Source organism: Trichoplusia ni, chromosome 8, assembly GCF_003590095.1.
Source record: "Trichoplusia ni isolate ovarian cell line Hi5 chromosome 8, tn1, whole genome shotgun sequence".
In the NCBI taxonomy this organism is placed as follows: domain Eukaryota; kingdom Metazoa; phylum Arthropoda; class Insecta; order Lepidoptera; family Noctuidae; genus Trichoplusia; species Trichoplusia ni.
Window position 1 is genome coordinate 14,213,218 of NC_039485.1, and position 24,859 is coordinate 14,238,076.

Genomic DNA, 24,859 nt, shown 5'->3' on the forward strand with positions numbered 1-24,859 from the left:
TATGAGTAAACCATTCAAGCTTGATATTAACGTATGTATCTATATCTAAATATTTATGGGAAACATACAACAATGTCTCATATGACATTGTTTTCATTCACGTTACGTATGTCACCGCGCCAGTACGATGCAATAACAACGAAGTCACGCCATACATCTGTCTAAATATCTACAGACAATGTTATTACTGCACGCGTCAGATGCATTGAGTTATAATCACATAATTCGCATATCAAAACACATACTGTTGATACGTAAATTACGTCCTATTTGAATATGATTTCAAATTCTAATGGCAAACTTGATCGAACATCTATTCGGATTGATTGAACCACTGACTATTAACTATTGATTACTCTAGTAAACATAGGGTTTTATAACTGAGTGTATTGTGAGGTGTTATGACTGCATGACTACGCTTCATTTATCGTTATTTTACTGATACATTTAATGATTTAATTGTTTAATTACTCACAATGAGATTTTATAGAATTCCTAACCAATTAACTCAAATATTGCTAATCAAATTGCGTACCTGTCACCTATCATTTGGGTAGATATACCTATTATATATAGACATAGAATTGATTCAAACTCATCTATTCTGCGAATGTAGTTAGCTATAGGTGCGATTGAGGTTACCTTTCGCCCCAGTATTATTATGATGTAGTCTCAATTACTACGGAGATGAACTCTGCCAAAGTTCGTGATTTATTGGACGATTTTTGCAGTAATGGCATTTCACATAAATTATTTACCTCGAGACTATCATAATTAGAACGCACAGCAGACGACTCAAACAAAATCTTTAAATTCAAATGAATGTTGAATTGGTTCCAATATTAATCAAAACTAACTTTTCTTGCTTCTCTCGCCGATCCATAACGTTTAATTAATAAATACAGGTAAACAGGTTAGAACTAATTACGACGCATCACGTCAGCGTTGACGTAAAAAGGAAATAAAACGATAAAGGGTGTACATTAGTAAAAGGTATGTGAGTCAGCACAATATTAGCTGAGGCCTGGCAAGGAAGTGAGCCGGCTGCCGGAGCGCCTGCTTGGTATGCGTCGCGCGCGCGCCTGCCCCAGCGTTAGTTAGCTTTATACACATTGCAATAACACGCTGTCATCGTCTTACAGAAATAATACTTAAACTATTACGATATTGGTAAACTATTTAGGTAATAAGAAATACGAAAATGTTATTCTATCAAAAGCTGCAACTTCTAATTCTTACTGTTCAAGGTGTCACTTAGTAGGGTGATGTACTTAGTTAAACTTTTGATAGATTAATTGTAGCTAATAACTTCATGCCATTTTCATCATGTATGTATTTTCTTTAAAATCCTGAATTGAGTAAAGCTAATATATAGTACAAACAATATGTACACAATTAATTTAACTGGTTCCCGCTCAGCATCATTTTATATTTCAATAAATTTTTGTGTATAAACTGAACGCGCATTGTCTGTCTGAGGTCGCCATTATAGCAAAATACCCATTCATTTTTGTGTGGGCTCGCGGCGGGCCCAGCCATGCGTGATTTTGTTTTTGTGCGTTTGTTCAGTGTCTGTGAGTTGCGGTAATTTGAATATTTCGAAAACCATTAGACCTGAAATGAAACAGTAGTATGAATTTTGATTAGCCATTTATAATAATTGGTTAAATCTTAAATACTTTAGATCAAGTCTGTGCAATAACTGTATCCGGTAAGTACTCATATGTTTGATTGTTTGTTCAGGTAAACAATTTTATCACGTTAAGTGATGATTTAATAAATCTCCCGATAAACGCGAAGACGTCAAGCGAACGCTTGCAGAATGTGACTGAGATAAAAAGATTGTACGGTTCAATAGATTCAATAGAGCAGATCCCTAAGTCCCAAATTAAATCATGAAACATCTTTGCACCTGGTGGGAGCCTCGCGAGGCGCGTTTGCCTCGCTCGCTGCCTGACGAATCTTTTCCATTATTCTTTCTCTGATTTCATAAAACTGCAAGGAAATAGTACATACCAGCATTATTTTATTAGTCTCCCTATGGTTTATACTTTTATGCTGCTATTTATTTTAGGGTTTTATTTGTCCTATAAAAACGCAAGTAGTGTAAACCTAGATAATAAGATTATATTATTAAGAGCTAAATAAAACCGTTTCGTGAGTTTCAGTTTATCTGATCTCTTTTGTAAACATTGGATGATACGAAAAGTGCTGCAAGTCACAGTGAAGTTGAGTGTTAAGGATTTAGTGTGACCATTCGTTGGAAGGGACTACTATCTCTATCTGTCCATCGAATGTGAGAAAAAAGCTGCGGCTTTAGTAGGACAAATTCGTTTCGATTCAGTCACGTAGCGGCAAGATGGGCCTCTTAGCAGATTTGGTAAACGTATGTTTAGATTTCTCCGAATTGTTTATTGAATGGGATCGAAAAAGTGTTGTGGGATTGTGGCTGTTATGTTGGTTTTCTTTCGTTTATTGCGTGTTACAAGAAAATAGCTATTTCTAGTACTCAGATTTCTGAAATCAAACGTGATAGGTATTAAGAGTAGTTTTGTTTAATTTTGTATGTTATTTTATTGGCATGCAAATTCTTCAACAAATATTATAATTATGTCTCTTTTTTTGCCTTTGTATGGCATTTTAGCGGCATGAGTCACCGAGTTTAAAACAGCAATTACAAGTACGAATAATATCTTTAATAAAACTGTTATAACGTTGTCGACAATTCGAACGTAGTTGCATGTTACGAAATGTACAAGCAAACAAGATCACTAGTCGTCATTTAGCGGGTAATTGCAACGCACAACTGACGCGACCGGCCGACACGTGCTACGAGGCTACGAGCTACAGACCGCTACAAAATGCTACGACAGAGCACCGCACACAGAAAGTAGCTGCACCTACAAATTAAATGAAATAAAAAGTTATTCGGCGAAACATCTAATATTTTAATGAATACACGTTATTTTTTCGTACAAAATGCAAAGTTTTTGCCAACACCACACAACGTTAATAATGTTTTCGGCTATTATAAACCTGCAAACTGTTTGACCTGTTTTTAATTGTACCTGGAAATCGTCCGGTATTAGCAGTCGGTTGTAAAGGCTGTGTGATCATTGTGTGGCTTCGTTGTGCGGGTAAAGAGCGTTGGCGTGAAACACGCCGCCGCTGCATTACCGTTGGAACTTGTGCAAACATTCGTTATGTACTTGTGTCCACGGAAAATTGCTGTTGCGCTGAGCAAACAATACAAAAAGTTATCGTAGTCTGTTGTCTCTTGATATTTTAGTACGTGTTAATTGTGTTAACATTTCATTCTCTACAAAAAAACAGTGTTTGTTGGCACTATTTTGCAACTACTTTAGTCTGATTAAACACTTTAGAGTTTTTAATACAAACGTTTTACATGCAGACAATAACATAATAAAACAAATAATTAATTACTTTTCTGATTATTGCCAGAGATAGTGCTTAATTAAGTGCAAAAGATGCAACGCTGCCACAAATAGCGTGAAACATATGAAACTTTTCGCCAACGTACAAACACAGATAATTAAGGAGCATGAAACCATTTTGAATATTTTATGAATGAGTATTTCATATGTATGAGAGCGTGGCTACTAGAAGGAAATTATATAAATTTGCATTCCTAATGAATACATTTATCATGTCATACCGACGTGTTCTGTTTTTGTCGAAATATTAGGACAAGCTAGTAGAGCTAAGAAACGGTGTTAAAGATACAATTTTATTTAGATATACATTTGTGTCGCAGCCAAATATCAAATGGAATGATATTTTCGTGAATAAATTAGGGTGCAAAAGCATTCTCTGCTAACGCAAAATAACTGTACAATTGCTGGTAGACAATCTGTTCTTAGTCCGCAGAGAATTCGTCGCATTATTGAGTATCGTAAAGCAAATGCGGCCCGGGTCGGTGTCGGCTGCGTCATTTCGGTGACGTTCATTCGGCTGATGAACGCAACAAAACCATGATGCGAGCGCGGGCCTGCCACATTGCGCGTGTAATTGCCGCGAGCGTGCGACGAGCCGCCATTAATCTCGCCAACACTCGATAAAACGCACAAGTCATGCTACAATGTTATACTCACACCCCTCTCGAGCGAACATTTTGTTATGTAGGTATTGTAAATTCTACAACTACTGCGGTGGAATTTATTATAAGATATCAACCATCAAACTGTTTATCTTTACACCACAGATTGATCATCTGCAAGTTTCCACTTCCTTCTGTGTACTCAAAAGCCTTATAAATTAATCATAAGGTCAGAAATCTAATATATAAATCATACAAAATTCATTAAAGTACAGGCAAATCCACCATTACTTAGCTAAAATCACATGAAACACAAAGTTTTCCACATTGAATGTGGTTTTATCTTGTGAGATTGTCGTAATGTACGAACTTACGTCGATAGACAAATAGTGTGACAGTAATGGGAGGGAGCGCATAGGACTCGGGCGGTTAAGGCCCGCGGCGCCGCGCACGGCCGCGAGAGCCGGCGCGGTGCCGAGCGCGAGCGACACTCTCCGGCCGCTCGGCGGACTTCGGCTCCACACTCACAGAGCATTCGAGACAAATTTAATTTACGCGAGCGTCGACGACGAGCCAGTTTGCCCTGCTAACTAGCTGCGACGTGAATGCTGCCACCCTTGTCTTTATATTATATCTGTATAACGATTTAAGTCACTAGCTCCCGTGTCTATATACCCTCACTCACTGATCTACTGTTCAGAATTCTAAATTAAATAAGTATAAACCGGTATTTCTTGAAAAATACCTGTGTAAAAACTGATGTAAAGTTGCGAACATCATATCAATATAACTTCATCTCATTAGTTACGCACGAGCACCACTCATACATGCTTTTAAATAAAATCTTTTTTAAGGTTTTATAAGGCAAATGAAAAGACCAACAGCGGCAAACGATATTGAGGCGACGAGAATGGCGCCAGAAGCAAACAATTCGACACAAACGTTGTTGTCACATTGTCTAAAAATCCAATAATAAGCTACCGTTTTCAATCAAGATCCAGGGGGCACACGAGAGCGGAGCCAGCGGAAAGCTTCTAATAGCAAGCGAGAGAAAACACATTTGTCTTGTCCCGGGCCGTTAGCGTATATTACGCCGGCCTGAGACATCGCCCGCTGCGTGCTTCTTAACTCAGTTTCACTATGTTAACTTGTGCGTTTTTCATCGTTACACTAAAATTAGTCGCAGTTGTAACAAAAACAAAACGGTAGAACAACTTCTGTATTATCATAAACTTTGAAGCTCTTATGATAATTACGCGAATCTACCAGCTACTAATTTGAAATGTAAGTACTTATAGTTTCAGGAGGAAGCTTAAACAAAGCATGTTATGTCGCCGGGGCTTATTAAAAGTTTATTTTTCGAATAGAGGAAGTGCGCAGGAGTTAACTTTATGACAACAACCTGCAACAAGAGGTCCCCGCCGTAATGAGTGAATAGGGAAACTTCGCCTTGCCCAAGTTGACGTCTCTACCGATACTTTATTATTCAAACTGAACTCCTTAGATGAGGTTTCTTCATAACAATAGGTTTCCTAGATATTAAAGTGTACTTTAAAGTTTCATTTTAATATTTTAACCAAATAATAATTGCATTTTCTTCTACAAAAGAGTAGCAAATAAAGTCACGTTTTAAAAAAGAAAAAAAAACAAGTTAATACTCGGTACGTAATATTTGCTCTATTAGATAAAGGCGGTCAGTAACTGTCACGTTGCAACGACCGCACCTATCTACACCTAACACGATTTTAATCTTGCAGTTTACTCAAGCTTATTTTCAAACTACGTGTCTTTGTCAAGTTTCTTTAAGACGCAAAAACTATAAAGCACATGTATGAACTCTATGTTTTGTTAGGGGCAACTAGGTTTGAAAGTTATAACATAAAATCTTATAAAATATTCTTTTGCGCAGAATAGTTTAGTGTTCGACAAAAGCAATAACACTTGGCCTCCCGCCTTCCGCAGTTTACACCAGCCCTTTCTTAGGTTATCGGTATATCTTACTAGCTGTTTTGTTTATTTTCTATTCAGTTTAGTACATTATAAATCCAGGACATTTTTGTATCGATTTAGGTAAGTGTGAAATACCAATTGCTTCTGTTATGTTTTGTGTCCTATATTTGCAATACCCTTAGTTGGACGTTTCTTTGCAATCACCTACGTCCTTCCAGCTCTCTTAGTCTGAGGACTTAAAAGCCGAACAAATCTTTGTTTTTTCGTGATCCATTTAGTAAGAGTACACTACATCCCGGAATGAGTTGTGTGGATCAGTTCCATTAGACATTAGAACACTTACGCAGTGTACAGTAGTTATGACAAAGTGGGCAACATGTTTGGCGCCGCCGCGTCTCCTCACTTTTGTCCCCTCTAAATCTTATAGTAACACGGTGTCATAATGCAAGCAAGACACAAACATGTCTACGTGCGCCAACCTTGTTAAGTGGTTTGGAAGAAAAACATCACAAAAACTTTTTTTATTGTCGTAAGCCATTTAAGCCGTATGTATTTCTTTTGTATAGGTAACGTCGGAGTTAAGAAAGATAAAAATATGTTTACTTCTATTGAGTTTCGTCAGAACAATGGTTAGTATAGATTAATTATTTCTAACCTCATAAATAAGTACATTAAGACGTTACTTCTTTAAATTTTAAAATAGGCTCTACAAAATCTTGACACCCGCCAGAAAAGCTAAGTGACCTATCAAAATGACACAACAATAAAACTAAGCACCCATTAAACTAAGTGATTAGAACTATTGCAAATGAGATATTAATTATCTAAAAATTCAACAGAAAAAAGATCCAATTCAGACAAATTGCTGTGCAACAAATAAAATGACCGAAGCGAACAATTATAATATGAACAATTGTGAAACAGAATTCACAACATGAAGCAGATATGATCTCATAAAACCTACATAAATTTTAAAAGCTATCAACAATTAGGGGAAGAGAACCCTTGCCTTGCTTAGAATGCAGTGTTTCCCGGATAAGGAATGCGATAAAAGTTTACGGTTGTCGAATAGTCGTAAAAAGATCACCGCATAGAGAGCGCATTCCCAAATCCTCGGTAAGCACACGTCTCGTGAGCAATCTTACGCTAATCGATATTATCTCGACTATTCTCTTTTGGTTACCTTTTCATGTGCTTTAATTCCTTTTTAAAGACAATTTAGTAATTTTGCGATAAGAAACAATGGGTATTCATAGTTTCATGGCCTCTAGCTGTATAATCAAATTAAAAATATAAATTCCATTATCATCTTACGTGTTTATGACGACAATTTTATTAGATAACTTGTTATTACGTATTTCGGGAGCATTGAATTGAAATGACGTTTTCCATAATAGGTGTCGGAGACGTCTGTCCCCCTTGAACTCCATTGCGGGACTACATTCACCCGGCACCCGCAGTCGGCAGCCGGCAGTGCTCCCCCGTGCCCGACCCTGGCCCCGCTACACAGCGAATATTTTTTGTGGGGACATCATAATAATAGCTCTGTATTACTTCAGGAGAAATTCCAAGAAGTTTATAACTCGAGATGAGTTTCGTGTTCCTTGTCATAAATAATAAAGCGGCCGTCGACTACAACGTTGTGCAGATTTTAAGTAAAGTAAAAATTCAAGAAATAATTTTTCATTTTCGGGTCTCGAGTCAAAAGGAAATTGTTGGAAGTTTTTGAAATTAATGAAGATTTCATTGAGAACATGACACGACTTTTAAACCTTGACTAACCATCCGCTAAGAAACCCTTCTGTGATTTTATCAGAACCCTATTGAAATATTGTCATATAAATTTTTACTAGATATACATTAACATTCTGAAAATGTTACGCTTGATCAGGCTTCCTCAACAACAGCACAATATAAAGGGTGACTCGAGACTCCGGACTGTCGTACAGCCATTTCTTTCACATCAAATTATGCGCATGATAAATTACAAATAGTTTGAACCAAGTGAAATACTAAGTAAACAAGTAAGACAAAAGGCCACTAACTAAACATGTACATACTAACCAATCAATCTAATATCATAAATTTCGTTTAACGCTCAAACTATCTCTAACACGGCGGCGGAGGCACTATTCTCTCCCATGCTGTCTACAGATACTACTTAAGTTAATGGATAAGTTGCGAAGGCACGGAGTTTACTTTGTGTTTTCAGGTAGACGGACTTGATCGAGAAGTTTTCTTCGTTAATTTGAACAAGGCAGGAGCTTTACAAAACTGTCAGGTTAGTTTCAGGAACAAGGCGCCCTGATTATTGAGTTTATAATTACGATAGAAGGAAAACGTACAAATTGTTAATAACTATAAACATTCGTGTGACTTTTGCATCTCAAAATCAATACTAGGATACATATATGTAAAAGTTTAAATAATAAGATACCGGTAAACCTGCGGGTTTTAACTTCGTCCGAGTAAGTAAACATTCAACAGCGTAACAAATTACGACTGAATTACAAGTTATTTTCAAAAAAGCAAGTCGCCCCAACTTTCTCCGCCTAAAGAATTATGAAGATTAGCATAACAAAGTAACCTGAAACTGTGTTCAGGGAATGCGTTGCCTTTTGCAACTCACAAATCTTGTGCTTTATTTATTTCCAAAGTTTAAACAATATTGTAGAGAATTAACGAGGACACATTTTTTATGATTGTTCTGTCATTGTGGCATTAAAAGGCTTCATCCGTAGACTAAAAACCGGCGAGCGCTCGCTCTGCGATTCGAGAAACAGGCCTATAACTCGCTTTTGCTACCAATTACGCTAATGGAATTTATTTCATTTGAAACCTACGTTCTTGCGAAGTACGTACTATGAGCTCAGGGCACTTTATTGCAACTTGAAAGGGATACAATATAGCTTTTATGAACTAACTTTCAGTCAAGTGAGTGCTAAACTTTACCGCTTGTATGTAAGTACTGATTAAGTCTTAAGAGTAGTTGCTCAAACATTCCTATGCTGGTGGTTTATATTTTCCAGTTTTAGTTGAGCTAGTTTTAAAAAGACAGAAAAAAAAGTAGAATCGGTTTGATCATTAGATCATTTTCATATTACAGTAATGGTATTATAGTGATGGATCAAGTTCGCGTATTAAAAGTTAAAAAGTAGCCCTTACAGGGCTCGTACGTGTTCTTTGTCTCAAGTTTTGTGCTCACCTCTAAGGAACTTCCCCCTCGGAACAACTAATATTAGTCAATTAGGTATTCAGGACGCGCACGGCGCACCCCGCTCACTGCTGCGTCTGGCGACTGCGGCGGTCTCGCTTTCGGTTCAATTCCACGCTGCAATACCAATTAAAAGAATACCGAAGCATGCTATCTAGTGTTGCGAACGTCTGCTGGACTTAGAGAAGTTCTACCTATGTTCATACCATAGATATAAGTAAATTCAACTAATAATTGAAATTGAACAAGTAGTAAGTAATACCCCAACGGTCATCACACATTCTAACGATTGGTATTTGCATGGTGTGGTTATTTTTTTAATATCAACATTTCTAAAAGCCGGAAAGTTACAACATATTTATCTTTTACTCAGATATATTTAGATATTCTACGCATATCAATATTTAGGGTAGACAGTAATTCTGACAAAAAAATCCAAATTTAAATATTTTATGTTCGTTCCCTTATCATATTCTAAGAGTTCTTTTTAGAAGACTCTTGGGTGTTACGACTTTTATCGCAGGAAATCTCTCTCCTCTCTGCATAATTCATCGCTATGAAGTTGAAACCGAAGTCGTAAAAGAAATCGTTCTATGATTTCATGTCTTCGGCGGGAAACTTTCTACTTGTCTTTCTTTTGAATCAACGGTCGCCGCGGGGCATGTTACCTACTACTGTATTATCGACGATTGCAGTTCTGATCCTTTTTAACTGTCTGGGCTTTACGTAATCGCTTATACTAAGTATTTCAAGTGTTACGTCTGAAAAAGGAAACTTATTTGATTATTTTAATTAATTAATAGTTTTCCTAACTAGCTTCAGCATATTAAGTAATTATACGAAACGCATATGAAAGTACAGATGAAGATATATCTTCGTCCTAAGTTAGTTCTTTTAAAGTAATTAGGATTGAAGTTGGAAGTCCAACTGCCAAGTTCGTATTCATGCAGTCGCATCATGTCAGGTAATTTCTTAGCAAGTTTGTAAAATATTCAATGAACAGTGGCCGGTCACATTTTAGTGCGGTGTTTGTTGCAAGTTTATTTGTAGCCTCATATTTTACTTTCTACATGTTGAGGCCCGTCTAACTCCTGCCAACGTTGGAAGCTTCTTCTTTCCAAGAAATGTTTTAAGACGAATTCCGAAAATTTCCCCTCAACATCGCGATTCAAAGAAACAAACTTATATTAAAGTAATTTAAATGGCGTCTTTGTTATTCTTTGCCCAAAGTTAAAAGTTATGCATTTTGCATTTTTGCGCAATCCAAATGGAAAACATGATTATAACTTGAAAATAAAAACAATGGTTAGGACGTAGAATTCACGGTCAGTTATGCAATGAATATAGCAGATCTTTTAAAATAATTCACCCGCTTATGTCTAATTATAGTAATTATGTAAATTATATATGTCACTAGGTCAAGAAAACCGAACTTGTTACAAACAAACGTTTTTGTCAACAAATTAAAATGACAACTTTAGATTATATTGTTGTTTCGTAAAGTCGGTTCCAACTAGGTTAATTTGAAATTATAATGTGATTACCTTTGTCTTGGATACAAGCTTGAGGATGTCCTTCGCTATAATGGTTATTTACTACATTGGCCGCCGGGGACAATATCTGAACAAGGAATCTCAGACCACTTTCTTTTATAAAATCTTAATTTGTTATCTTGCGTTCAAAAATTATGAGAATGAAAAAGCATCCGTCCATTGAAACAAGCTGCTGCCAATATTAAATTCTTAAACCTTGGGAACAAGGTAAATTAAATTGCCTTTTGGAGTAACGATAATAATATAAAGATTACCAACTTTGTTTTGAAGGAAAACACTACAAGATGCTGAATAAATGTACTTCTTTAGCTGTTTCAGGTGATTTGATATCGATTGAACTTTAAGAGAACGATTAATATGCTGCTATCTGCTATCGTTTTTTCTGTACTATAACAATGTCTTACATGCTACCCGCTAAATTTAAGTTTATTTTCTTCTAATAAGCGAACATAAAACGAACAATATCTCTCTTACTTTTCTGGGGAACTTTAAATAAAGTCGAAAAAAACGTTCCCATATTATATGATAACAACATGGAAATGAAATTACAGAGCAGTGAGCACAGTTAACAACATTGACATTTATAAATCAATTTTTTCCTTCATAAATCCCCTACAAACATTTTACAAATAACTCAGTGATTAATATTCAGTAAAGCCGATTTCTTGCCGATTTAATGTGAGGATGGTATTATAATATAAATAAAGCCAATCTCCCCACAAAATGGACCGTGTGCCTGCCTAATCCTGTAATAAATCATCATTTAGATCGAATAATCATCATAAACCTTACGTCGGCGTCGGCGGTGAGTGAGCGGCGAGCGACCGCGGCCGATCGCTTCCATACATCATGTGGCGATTACTTGTATCAAATAAACATTACGCCGGACTTGCCTTCTCATATTCCCAGAGAGCCGCACGCCGGTACACCAATAACGATATCATTCTTTTTTGGCAAGCAAATACATTTATGATTGCATTTATCTACCATAATTATAGTACAGTATAGTAAAGTACAGCGCGCATAAATTCGGCTTGTCCAATATTAACTACGCAAATCTTTAAATGATCATTAAAAACTAGTATGCTACAAGCATATATAAATGTTATTGTTTTCAATATCCAAGAATGATACCAAAATAAAATTTATGATTGCAGGATGGAATGAATTTAAAATCTTGCGGCTACGTCACTCACCGCTGGGAGCTAGGAGCCGGGAACCCCGACACCCCGGGGCGACCAAGGAGGACAAATGATATTTTCCCGAACCGATACGATTAAAAATTCGACAAGAACGGCTGTGTATTTTGTAGAAACACGACTGTTAAACCCTAAGGCGTAGTCTCAAGATTTTCGAAACGGATGTTCCGAACGTGCTTTTTGAAGTCTTATTTTGTTCATAGGTACGTTTTACTATCATAATATGTCTTGAAAATAATGTATCTAATCTTCACTTAAATGTGAAAGTTAATCATTACTTTTAAATAACCTGCTCACAAAAAAAATATTAACAAAAAACGTGTCAGTTGATATTCTATAGGCGTTTGTATGCAGGTAACTAACAATCTGAATTAAAACGTAGGAACACCTACTTTTATCTGGAAAACTGTTATAGAGCTACGGGGGATAGAGTACTAATAAGATTATTTATGATTTATGTTTTAAAAAATTAAATAATCATTTTTCTTATCGTACAGATTTCAAAATACGCATAGGTTTTTAATCGTTTTATATTTTCTTCTAAAACATCGTACATTTTGCAGCTGTGGTTGGCAGCGCCATCTATTCCCATTAGCCTGAACTAAGCGTATAGGGATAACTGCCTACTGGAAATGCTACATATTTTTTAAGAAATTCAATATTAAGCATCTGAATTATAATGTTATAGTGCTTCAATGAGAAATAAAGAAATTGAAAAGCTATAGTTTGTAACCGCTAGGGTTTGCTATATATTGATAATTGTTGTAGAATATCTTTTTTTTAACTAGCTATTACTGACAACAGCTGTTGTAATGCATACTACTCTGTTTGTAAACTTTACAAGGACCTAAATACCAGCAATTTAAATATTTAAAAACATTTATTTTAAAACATTTCCTACTTTAATCAATAACGAACTTAAATATGTAATTTAGAAAAATAATCTTTGGAATAACGGTAGCGATACGGGGTACACCCCTAATACTGGCAAATTAAAAGGCGCTGTAGTCTCTGGGGAGTCCCATTTTGAAGCGGTAAAGATTTGCGGAGGGTGCGGACCATTCTCTATGGTCGACAAGCTACAATCGATCATTAATTACGTTTAGTCACATTTACACGCCACATGTTACTAGAAACGCTCGTGTAATGTCCCTTTAGAACCCTACTTATATTATTTTATACGTACAGACTCACATATTTATGGATAATTAGATTCTGGATGCTGACAATACTACTAATATATTTCGTTTATGATCGTTATGTAAATCTGTTAGCACTCATATGTGTCGTTTTATTTTATTCAACTTTATTCATAAAACTACATAGTAAAGCTCAAGTTCTTCTATAATAATAGTTTGTTATTGTTGTAAACGAAGAAGTTTTAATAAGTAAGAAAGAAAAACTATTTTGTGAAATCAAAGTGAATGTAAATTGCATGCTATAAATATTTAAACTCAAGCGCAAAGTGGTTAAAATTGTTTCAAAAGAATTACATTTTTTTAAATAACATTTAAATTAGAAATAGCAGCAGCACGCCTTAACCCTCGTCATGTACAGGGTTGATCCAAACACGTATCGTAGTCCGTCAGCAGGCGCAAGGCTATATATAAAGAGTATTCAATTTTAAACAATACTTATGAAATATAAATTATCAAAACTATTTACGTCTAGTAAGCTACCCACACCTTTGTATAGGTATATAATATATTTTTGGTATTCAATTTCAAAAGTTATTTAATGTTGCCAATGCTTGTTATAAAATATTATTGGTCGTGAATTGAACGAAGTAATAACAAGATATTTACTCGGTGGGAAGAGAGTTCGGTTGGCGCAGAGAACGCGTGTGCAGATAAGCATCTGCTGAGTGGTCCCCTTGTGTTTTTCGATCGACACACGCTCTGTGTTGCTATTAATTTCTGAACCGACTCACAAAGCTTGGACATAATGTGATTATATTTGCAAGTAAAATGAGTATAGCACTATAATTTTATACAGTCCTATTATGATGCCTGCGGAAAAATCCCTGTGTGAACGTTGATAGACGCTTCTAATAAAGATGGAGATATAAAATAACGATGTTATATCCCAGCCAGAGACGATCGAACGCTGAGAGTTATGTCTTGAGCGGGCTCACGCAACTTGAGACGCAGTACGCACCAGAAACTAACTGAACTTGAATAATGAACGAGGACCAGTTATCCGCAGCTGGTATGACTAATAGCTCGCACTATACACGTACGTACGTGTGGTACACATCGCAACCACAACGAGTCAACAGGTTAACCGCAAACTACATGCTGCAAACCTGTGGTCATCGATCTATTTACTATTCACAACCTCCGCGGAGAAGTGCTCAAAGTAAAGCAAAAATACGAAGTCAAAGTTTGTCTTCACCTTGACTTGCCAATAAGGAACACGTTCCTAAAAATGTAAAGTGAGGGGAGACGGTAATATAAATTCCACGCTGAAACAACAAATTAAACGAAGCCGAGCCACTCGAAAAGCCATAAGTACTCATCTCAATTGCTACCGATAAGAAATCCAAGCCTTGGCAATGTATTCGAGGCACGTTTCGGCTCACGGTTTTTTCTCGCTATACTACAGTGGCGTTTAAAACGAATTGACTCTTAAATTCTTCAGAATGAAATGCTGTCGGAGTTTTATTAAATCGAGTGTAACCATTCCTGACATTACGCAAATGGCGGGCCCTCCCCTACATCTGTCGCAGGGATGCACCCCCTTAATAAGTGTTAACGCTCGCCGGCTGCGATGAACACTCCGTCCCGGCTCAAGCTAAATCTCTACAAATTCTTGATACAAATTAATGCCGTGGGAGGACTCCGCGAACATCTCTTGTAATTTCATTTTGTATTAGCAATGTGCCCCTAACACACTGCGGAACTGTTACAGCGTATGTAACGGTAAACGTCCTTAATAGTTGGTACTGAAGTTTATCTACAATTTGATAGAAATCAAGATGATATTGCTTTTCATTTCATGCCTCAATGTCTTTATTTAATTACATTATGCAAACACTTAGCTGCGAGAGTAGGTTAATAAAATGTTTAAATGACAGAAAGCCTTTAACCATATTAGATCCCCCCACAGTTGATCACAAACCTGTAGCATCGCATGTAAATTAACTGGATATAAGATATTCCTTAGTTGAATAAGCAGGACAAGTATCACAAACTTATCCATTGTAATGCCCATAAAAGTTCCCGATATAAATCATGCAGGGAAATGAAGTTATAGCTATAATTTACGTACAACAATAACATCATACAAATTGCGAATCATTTCTATTTTTCAGGCCATTAACTCAGAACAATAACACGGCAGCGGAACGGGCGAGAGTAAAATAAACGCCGAGCGAAATAGTTCGGAACTGGTATCATCGTTGCAAATGTAAATGAACAATTAAAGCGCTCGCCGTGGCCAGGGACAATGATGATAATTATTTTAGTTTGCTGTCGGCGTGGTTGTCAGTCGGCACCGGCGCCCGCTCCCGCGCTGGAATGCTCCTCGGACCCCTATTTTCGCCATTAAACAGCGACACTTCTGCTGTTCGTAAATTATTATCAGCTAGCGCTTTCATTACTCGGTTCCGTAACAAAGGAACTCTCTCCGAATGTACGTAGTGATTCAACTTCAGTTCGAGTGCGCCTCCACCTCTATTGTTCGCTACCAGAAATCATGACTCATATTAGGCCCCGAGGTGAAATTTTGATTAATTCGTTACACTATTCTCGGTTATCGGTAGTTCAGGCCGAGGAACTTCGCTGAATGGAAGCTCTGAGTTGTGGAATAAATTGCATCTGGTTAGTTTCAAACGTCGTTTATGCATGACGTAGAATTATCGCAACCCTCAAGAATATTTGTAACACGGTACAAATTCTCACTATTTTGAAGTTTTGACAACAGTGTGATTAATGTTGTTATCATATGATCATAGTTTTATTCTTTGAGGCATCGATTTGTATAAATATAGATAGTAACAAAGACCTACAATAAAAAAAGTTCGAGTCTATCTTGCGCATGAAGATTTCGTACCATTAGGTATCTACAAAAACATGTATCTGGGATAGGAACCCCAATATAGAATGGATTTTATATAGATATCATTATTTAATTCTGTTTAGATATTTTTTGCTAGAGCGGCAGCAGAAATACAACATCTATGACAGCTACAACTTTTTACAAGGTATACGCCGCCTTAAAAATCATATACCAGTTCATAATACTACAGTTTTGGTTCTTATCGTATTAGATACTTACTATTATTTCAGAGAGATTGAAAAATCTAATTTTAACATAATAATAAAATAATTACACTATCCACGATATAAAATTACCTCTAATTGATGAAATCCAATACAATGAGTGTGAAAGTAAACTATATTTATATGAAACAATAAGTATATATTACCAAGTATACTTAGTTCATAAACAGATGATTGATTTAATTATCTACTGTATTGAGAATTGAGATAATGAGTTGACGCTAGTTGACGCACCTAGTATTGTTAAGTTTGGTAGAAATATATTTTTTTTTCTATTTATATGTATTTTAATGCCACATTATATAAAAAAACAAACAATTTCGTCCAAAAAATTAAAATATTTTTTTTAGTGTATGAAAAATAGATGTTAGTCGATTCTCAGATCAACTGAATACGCACATAAAATTTGGTAAAAATCGGTTTAGCCGTTTCGGAGGAGTACGGTAACTAACATCGTGGTTTTTTATATGTTAGAACGATTTTTTACATATTACACGGGAATTTTATATATTAGAAGAGTTTATTTGGACAAGGCAAAATCTTTATTTAAAGTTGAACCAAAAAGTTGACACAACTCTTGTTAAAAAATAGGTCAAGTGTGAGTCGGACTTTAAAAACACTCCCGCACTAAGGTCTAATCCTTGTGTCGGGGTGTATCACAAACGAGGATATGTCGGACTCCCACCGACTAAAACCACACCGGGCCCCTTCAACTGCCTGAGCCAGAGCCACGGGATCGCTTGCTCATGCTTCAGCGCGACTCTGACCGGCCTATGTCCTTTTGGACTTCTTCCCGAAAGATTGGTTTAAAAGCCAAGCCCTCATTCCTCGTAAGAACGGACATGCAGGACGACACGTCCGTCTCCTTCTTGGCCAGAGCACTCTTCACTGTATAATGAAAGTCAAAATTAAATATGGTCTTCAATAAAATGGCAGCGCATTACCTTCTTTTTACATATCTCTAAATATGGGTATCAAATGATGGCTTGTAATGCAACAAGAAGTAGGTATAACGAATATCTAAATTGATAATTTCTGGGTTCTTACTATTTAAGATCGGCATTTCTTAAAACTCTATAAGTTTTAAGAAATGCCGATCTTGTGATGCAAAAACAGTTGATTGCACAAACGGAAAGGCCCATGTAAACCTCCCCATAACAAAATAGAATCAAACCAAATAATTGATCAAGTCGTTTTAGCAAGAATAACGTCAGCTGATCATTTTTATTAATTCACACCCAAAAAGTAAAAGTGGAATCTAATCCTATACTCCACCGTCTTTACTTTTGCCACCTTGTCACCAGACTATGTCTCACGGACCGTAATAATTTAACGGTTGATTTTTTCACATACATAATGTTTTATTTTTTATGCAATTACAAGATTTTAATAGCTTCCTTTTTTACTTAAGTATTATTTATTTAATTAGTAATTTATGTACACAAACAATTAAGATAATACAGCCAGGGTTCGTTTAAGTCGATCCAGAAATCTGATCCCAGTATCGCTCTAGCATTATCTATGAAGCTTGGCGCTTTAGTCATTAAGTAGTTTACAACAAATTAACACCGAGGAATCTCAGATAACGATATGCTAATTACGTATAGATCTGAAGTCAATTGTTTTATTAAGGAAAAGCAAATACCTAGCAGAACTTTGGCCAAATGATTGGTATCAATTGTTGTAAAAAAAAGCAAATAATGTAACCTTAAAGTCTCGTACAAATAGATTAGAAAAACTATTTTTTTTTTGAGAAAAATAGTTTTTCTAATTTCTAAACTCATAAATTTTATGACGATAACGGAAACAGAAACACATGGTTCACAGAGACCTGATAGCCTGTTGATAGACAAACAGATACAAAAACGCTTCTTGATCTTTGGGTACCTACCAAGCAAAAACAAAAATACTACTTATGACAGTACCTAAAAATGAGCAGTTATCGATTAAGGGACCGTAAACAAAAAGCAAAATTGGAATCCTATTACTAAAGCTCCACTGTCTATCACCTCTCCACGTATATGTTACCAAGACTACCTCATAAACCCTCATAGCTAAGCAGTTGAAGTTTTCAAAGTTGTTGTAATACGTTTACCGCTCTTGCAGCAAATAACAAGAAAAATTAAGTTTAGCAATAGTCAGCGCCGTCGGTGAGGTGAAGTCAACACTTGGCGGGTATTTTTTTCATAAATAAAGAGTTTATCAAAAAGTAGCTCTATGAAGCTAGACTAATCAAAACAAAAAATATTTTCTGGTATGCTCAACGTTCTCAGAAATAAAACAGTATTCCACCTCATAGTTCACCAACACACAATACAAGCTTCAAAAATAACAGCATTAATAACATTTTTAATTACGACAAACTGTTCGCGCTGAGCAATATGTTTAAAAGGTTTTTCTTTTGCAATCTGAATTGTAATTACCGATTTACTCAATTCAGCAATCGGATTGATTAAACGTACCATGCTTCCTGAATAATAATATTATTGGCTCATTATAGGTGTGTGTCTGACCAAACAGAATCTTAAAGTTAATAAGGCAAAGGGCTATAGGATTTGTTATTTTTTACACAGTTACTTTATTTTTGTCCTTTCAGAATTAAAAAGTAAATTCAATACGTGAACGAAATAAGGCCGCATGCGTCCAGGCGTCATCCGATTTATCTAAAAGCTTTCCTTTCCAACGTTGTTGCTGTTGAAATCACTTGACAAACCAAGTTAGTATCATGTGTCCAGCTATCTGATAGGATTCCCGTACTGTTTATTAAGATTGACACAATATTGACGGCAAATGGTTCGCAAATGAAATTTTGTTGATTCAAAGCTCATTTGTAAAGTGCATCGGATGTCTGCGTATCAGTGGTCGTGCGAGTAGAACGGGAATGAAAACAGCTCGCATTCGACAGTGGCGGAATGCTTTCAACTCGCGTAATTCAGTTAAACGAGTAATTTATGACTGGCCAAATTACTGGCATCACTATTTCCGACTATCTGATGCACGGGCCCTAACTGTTAACGCGATTTCGTGTAATGTTAATGTAACCATGCATCTGTATAATTACTACACTTTGAACGCAATTATTTTAAGTTGTTTGCATTGTAATTAAAATTATGTCTTGATTGATTTAAGGAGTTATTTTGATATTTGTACGGGTCGAGATATATTAAAATCTGATGGAATAAATATTTAAAGTAATTTTGCAAACAGGACTTCCTCAAGCTAATCTTTATATTCCATATTAGAAGCGTTAATAAAGGTATTTAAAAGTCCGTTGCAACACTAAAATTGAAGAAGATACGCAAAAAGTCAGACACCATTATTTCGTCTGTAACGTCCATGAGATTGATTAATTTCAAATAATCAAGATCAAAAAACAAAAATCATACAATTTATACCATCACTGACAATTTATAACAACTTAATTCCAAAAAATCTGAAGAATCTGAAACAGATTTTCTCCAACCCAGATTGAATTCTAAGTTTTAAATCACAGCTGTAAGAAATGATACAAACCTACCCTCTTTTACCAAATATTTGTAACGCTAAAGTAATTTTTAAAAGTTATAGAAAAAAAATAGGAAAGCCTTACACATGGTGTCCTCGTTACAAAGACACTGATTATTGGCCTGGTGAAAATCAATTTTCGACCGAAAACTAAATAGTTTCATCAGTGGCTCTAAAACAGTTGCGATAACACCGGATTAAAAAAAAAGGTACTTTACGGGTTAAGAACCGTACACAGGAACTTATTCCTCTCAATAAGGTTGGTGATTTAAAAAAAAATATAACTCTTCAAACATTATCTTTAAGATTTCTATCAAATACTTAAAATATTTTGATTTTTTATTATATTTACCGCTACTACATACAATTTACATACATACAGCTGGTTTATAACTTAAATTGTGTAACGCATGCCAGGAAAACAATTTAAATTGTTATTGCAGTGAAGATTTATTAAAAGACGTCGTACATAAGTAAGGAGTACATAATAGGTGTTGTTCTATTTTGAGACCGCCCACCGTCACGCTAACGAAGAACGTTGAAATGGTAATAACAGAAATATTTGAAGACAATATTCAATATTATTAAATAATGACAAAATATATTTCTCTTTTGCGTTTTTTTTCTTTGTGACATTGTGACGTAGAGAGTTCTTCAATTAATGAACTAAGTTAAACACTTTTTTATCTAGGTAATAATGTTTTGCTGTATTTTAATAGAAAACTAGACGACTTATTTCTATATCCTGATAAATGCGTAGGCGTCTTCTCTTTTAGGTTTGGTCCTTGGTTTAAAATCATGATGCATCGCAGATAAAATATTTATAAATAAAAACCCTCACATATCTAGGTTACCTGAAACCCTCCTAATGAGAAAAAATCTGATGACGAAACAAATTTTAAACTGCCAACGTTAGGTTTTAATTTATTCAACTTAATGTTTAGTGTTAATTAGCCGCTTAGATATTGGCTGATGTAGCTAATAACATAACGCACCCTATACATTATATTACCTACTCCCAATTAACAATTTTCTCAAACACCAAAATTTCACGGCAGTAAATTCATTAACTAAAAGTGACCACCTGACTAAATAAATATGACTATGATAGAGAAAAACCTTCTCTACTATAGTCATATTTCTTTAGTTTAACTAAATCTAAGCCAGATTTAGTTAAAGCAAGAGAGCTAAGATAGAATGTGATTAAGTTACATTTACACCATGGGTTATACGGTGTACTGTACTGTTAGTAACTTCAATTTCGGATAATACACAGAAATCATTATTTCGACCCCTACAACTGAACAGCTACGATAAACCTGAATTCTAAACTTCCATATAAATTAATACAATAACGTGATATCAAAGTAATACAATATTAATTAGCTAACAAATCACAGTATTTTATACAACGCCTTTTATTCGCATGCGGAACAATAGACTAGTGCAACTAATATTGCATAGGATATGAGGCACAATCCAACGGCTATTATTTAAACATCATGTTAAATCTACACATCAAAAATTATAATGTGTACAAAGTCCCGCTAAGTATAAAAAAGTGTCTGTGGTTAATGTGCGGTTCGAACCATTGTGATATTTTATGCCTTGTGTAAAACATGTTTTATTACGATAACAGAATATAATACTAAACCATCACATTTGTATTCCCGAGAGGGATCGCTAGAGCTGTTGGTGCTCTAACTAATGCTCACCCATTGAGATTAAGGTTACATAGGGTGCGATTCTATTACATTTATAGAGTACGTGTATTATTTTACAAAAATATTCGAAAATTATTTAAAGAATTTATCCCTAAAGTATCTCCTAAACATTTTTTAAGGAGCTTACTATTTAAAATAAATAAAAACGTATAATTCACGATATGCAATAAAAACCATGGTATGTTTAAGTGTTAAAAATGAAGCAAAGCTTCCTAGAATCAATTGTATTTAACAAGTTTCCGCGAAAGAATATTCTACGCTCTCTACTTTTTTAATCTGCTTTATAAAATTATGAATGATTCTCTACTTGAAGTTTATCACGCTTATAGGAACTCTATATTACTAGAAATATAAGTCACCTGGAGTAAGTACTAAGTAACTTCGCTTGCAAGTGTAGAGTCAGTAAAAAGAAACTAAAGATTGGCCGTAAAAAAATCCTTAACTTGCTTCAGGTTAACTACTTAGATTTGATGAAATAGAGACTACGCCCATCAACTCTAGCTTGTACTTTAACGTGACCCGGGGTATCTTTTCCCCTGTGGTTTAACCCAGGACGGTGAGAAAATCGCTTTTCTCAGAGTTAAAAAAGCGCAATATGTTTCCATTAGCTACAACAAAAAATAACTCATGATCCTAGCCAGCTTTTTTCCATACAAGAAATAGATCTTTAAAAGCTTTACAAAATTAATTAATCGAGAACTCTACCCCTCATCACAAAACAAGTTTCAATCCAATTTTGTCTTTAAGATTGACTGGCTTTCAATTCTCTCTTTATAACTTCAGTGGCAGATATTTGTAGGTATTTTCTTTGAATTATGTACATTCATTCATCATTGTATAATTTAATATTTTTCTTCCCTTTTTGTTACAACGAGACTGTTCCTACCTACCGAAGATTTAGCTAGAGAATTTTTTTCGTATAAAATTATTAATTATTTGTTACATTTAAATTGTTGTAAGTAGTTTCTGCGCATTGTGATTATAATTCTCGCTTTGACACTTGTTATATGCTGATAATATTATTATTTATAGTAGTGCGCTGATAATAAAATGACTTCATTATTCAGCATAATATGAGCAGTAGTTATATTACTCCGTAGCTATCGTAAATAAAAGTTAGGTGGGTATTATTTTTGTGTTAAAGTGAAAATCAGCGTCCAATATTTTTGAGCTGTATTTATTTCTCGACGGTTTGAAGTTCAGCGTTTGATTCAAACCCGCTACCCTAAGACCCGACGACAAGCTGAGAGCGTAACATTCTAAGCCTGTTATCTTTAGAAGCACAACTATTTGCTACACCCGTAATCTCTCGCTGGAAACTTTTGGCTTTAATTTTGAGTTTTTATGGTACATAAGTTATTTCAATATAGCTAGTGTACCTGAGTTGGTGAGTGTATTGTCGCCGAGTCCAGTGGACGTATCAACATCAGCGTGAGCTTCAGCAGCGACGCTGGCGAGCGCACATGCCCACGCGCACCCGGCCACCACCAGCCGGGCACACTGCACCCCTACGCAATTACTGAGCTGTCGCCGCCTAGCCATATCACATCACCAATTAAATCTCTTTTAAAACATTTACTTCCACTACAAAACTTATTAAAGTTTCTGAAAGTTGTCAAAATAATAACAGTTGTATAGTTTCAACCATTTAAAGTAACTATGAACTAAAGCTTTTATAGAAAAAGTTTTAAAATGGTTTTTGCGTATCGCGCGGACGCGTCGCGGCGTCGGTGTCGGCGGCGGCGTATCGTGTGCGGCGGGCGACGGCAACGTGGCGACTCGGTCGCGGCAGTACTGTCGGCGGCTGCACATCGCGCCGCGACCGGCTCCTTCGAAGTCGCCGCGTCTCACACCCGGCGCGAGGAGGGCCACTGCGCGCGCAGCTTCCTCGCGGACCAATCGCGCCGCGGGGGAGGGCCCGCGCGTAAGACGCACGGAAGTATATGCGAAGGCCTATGTACAGATGATAGCGGACAGGTGGTTTCGCGGCCGTAATTAGGCTCCTGATAACTTATTGCTACATAAATATGCTTAAACGCTGGACGATTAAGATAGCGCCCGGAACCATGTCGAAGTACCGACCCAACTCCCGGCTATTTCACCTACCAATTTACCTTTCTGCAATGTTATGTACTTTTCGGGTAAATTGTAATATTCCTGAATACATTTTAAGATATTGTAGTAAGGTTTAGCTTAACTTGTAAAATACGGCTAAGACATTTTTCTACTTTGTACTCTACATTTTAGGGCAATCTGACTGTTATTTTGTTTTAATACGTACCGGAATATAATTTAATTCAGGTTGGCACTTATCTTTAGGGCGGGGGCGGGTTGGGGGGTGACACGGTTTTCCTTGAATCACGTTATTTGAGGGACTTGCTTAGAGTGGTTATTATTTGATTCTAGCTGACGTAGAGTAGTGAAAACCTGCGGACAACAAAATAGGATTTATCATAATACAAAAAGAAAGTAGAGTTATCTCTTGTACAAAAACTTTGAAGTATAGGTAATTAGTATAAAATTTTAATAAAAATATTGTTTAGTATTTTTGGTATTAATTTAGTGTATTTTTATATAAACCTTTCATACCAAGTAACTTAAAATCCTAAATACATATAACATACAAAAAAGACAAATCTAAGTAGGTACCTACAAATAATATTATGTCAAACTATGAACTTGTGTTATTCCCGCTCGTTGTAAAACATCAATACCTATAATATTTTGCTTATTTGCCAACCTTGACCGAACTTTCGACCCTGGAACAAACTTAATGAAATAATTAACTTAACCGGGTCAATTGATGGAATTTCTGTTCTCTGGAAAACAAAGCTGATTTTCCCTAAGTAGATAAATACCTGTATACATTTAATGTGTATATGTGTTATTTAAAGGTTGTTGTCATTAAAACAACAAATGTTGTTATTTCTGTCTCAGAAATAACAAAAGACGGTCAGGTTTGAAATAATTTTGCCATCCAGGAGAAAAATATTTAAACACAGAAGAAAAAAATAAGTGAGATTAGACCTTATAAGTCAAATACAAAAAAAAATCTAAGAATTTTATTAAATGAGGCATAATACTAAAATAAAGGTAGGTTTTAATTTCTAATCTAGGTTCAATGACATTTTCTTTTCAGCCTCATCCATTTTCTATTGCTCACATAAGTTATCTGATGCTTTATTCTCATTAATTTAATTTGTAATACTAATAACAGCGTAATACTTACATATAAAGTTAACGTTAACGAAAAGTAGTTAGACACTGTTTCATAATGTTAAAGCAAGATCTTTTCAAAGTCCTTAGGTCGGAATGGTATCTATTTAATTGGATGAACATCGTAAATTAAAAGTCGACCGAGATTTCTAAAAGAAA

The 24,859-nt window shown here is 35.6% G+C and overlaps 1 protein-coding gene across 1 annotated transcript in view; it reads right to left on the bottom strand.

Moving 5' to 3' along the window:
• The window catches only part of LOC113496528 (lachesin-like), a 63,812-nt gene extending 40,101 nt beyond the window's left edge, over positions 1–23,711 (bottom strand). The window contains exon 1 of the mRNA XM_026875772.1: positions 22,864–23,711. Within this exon, the coding sequence (XP_026731573.1) occupies positions 22,864–23,026 (163 nt within the window). The 5' untranslated portion in view covers positions 23,027–23,711. The remainder of the gene's footprint in view (positions 1–22,863) is intronic.
• Between the last annotated feature and the right edge of the window lie 1,148 nt (positions 23,712–24,859).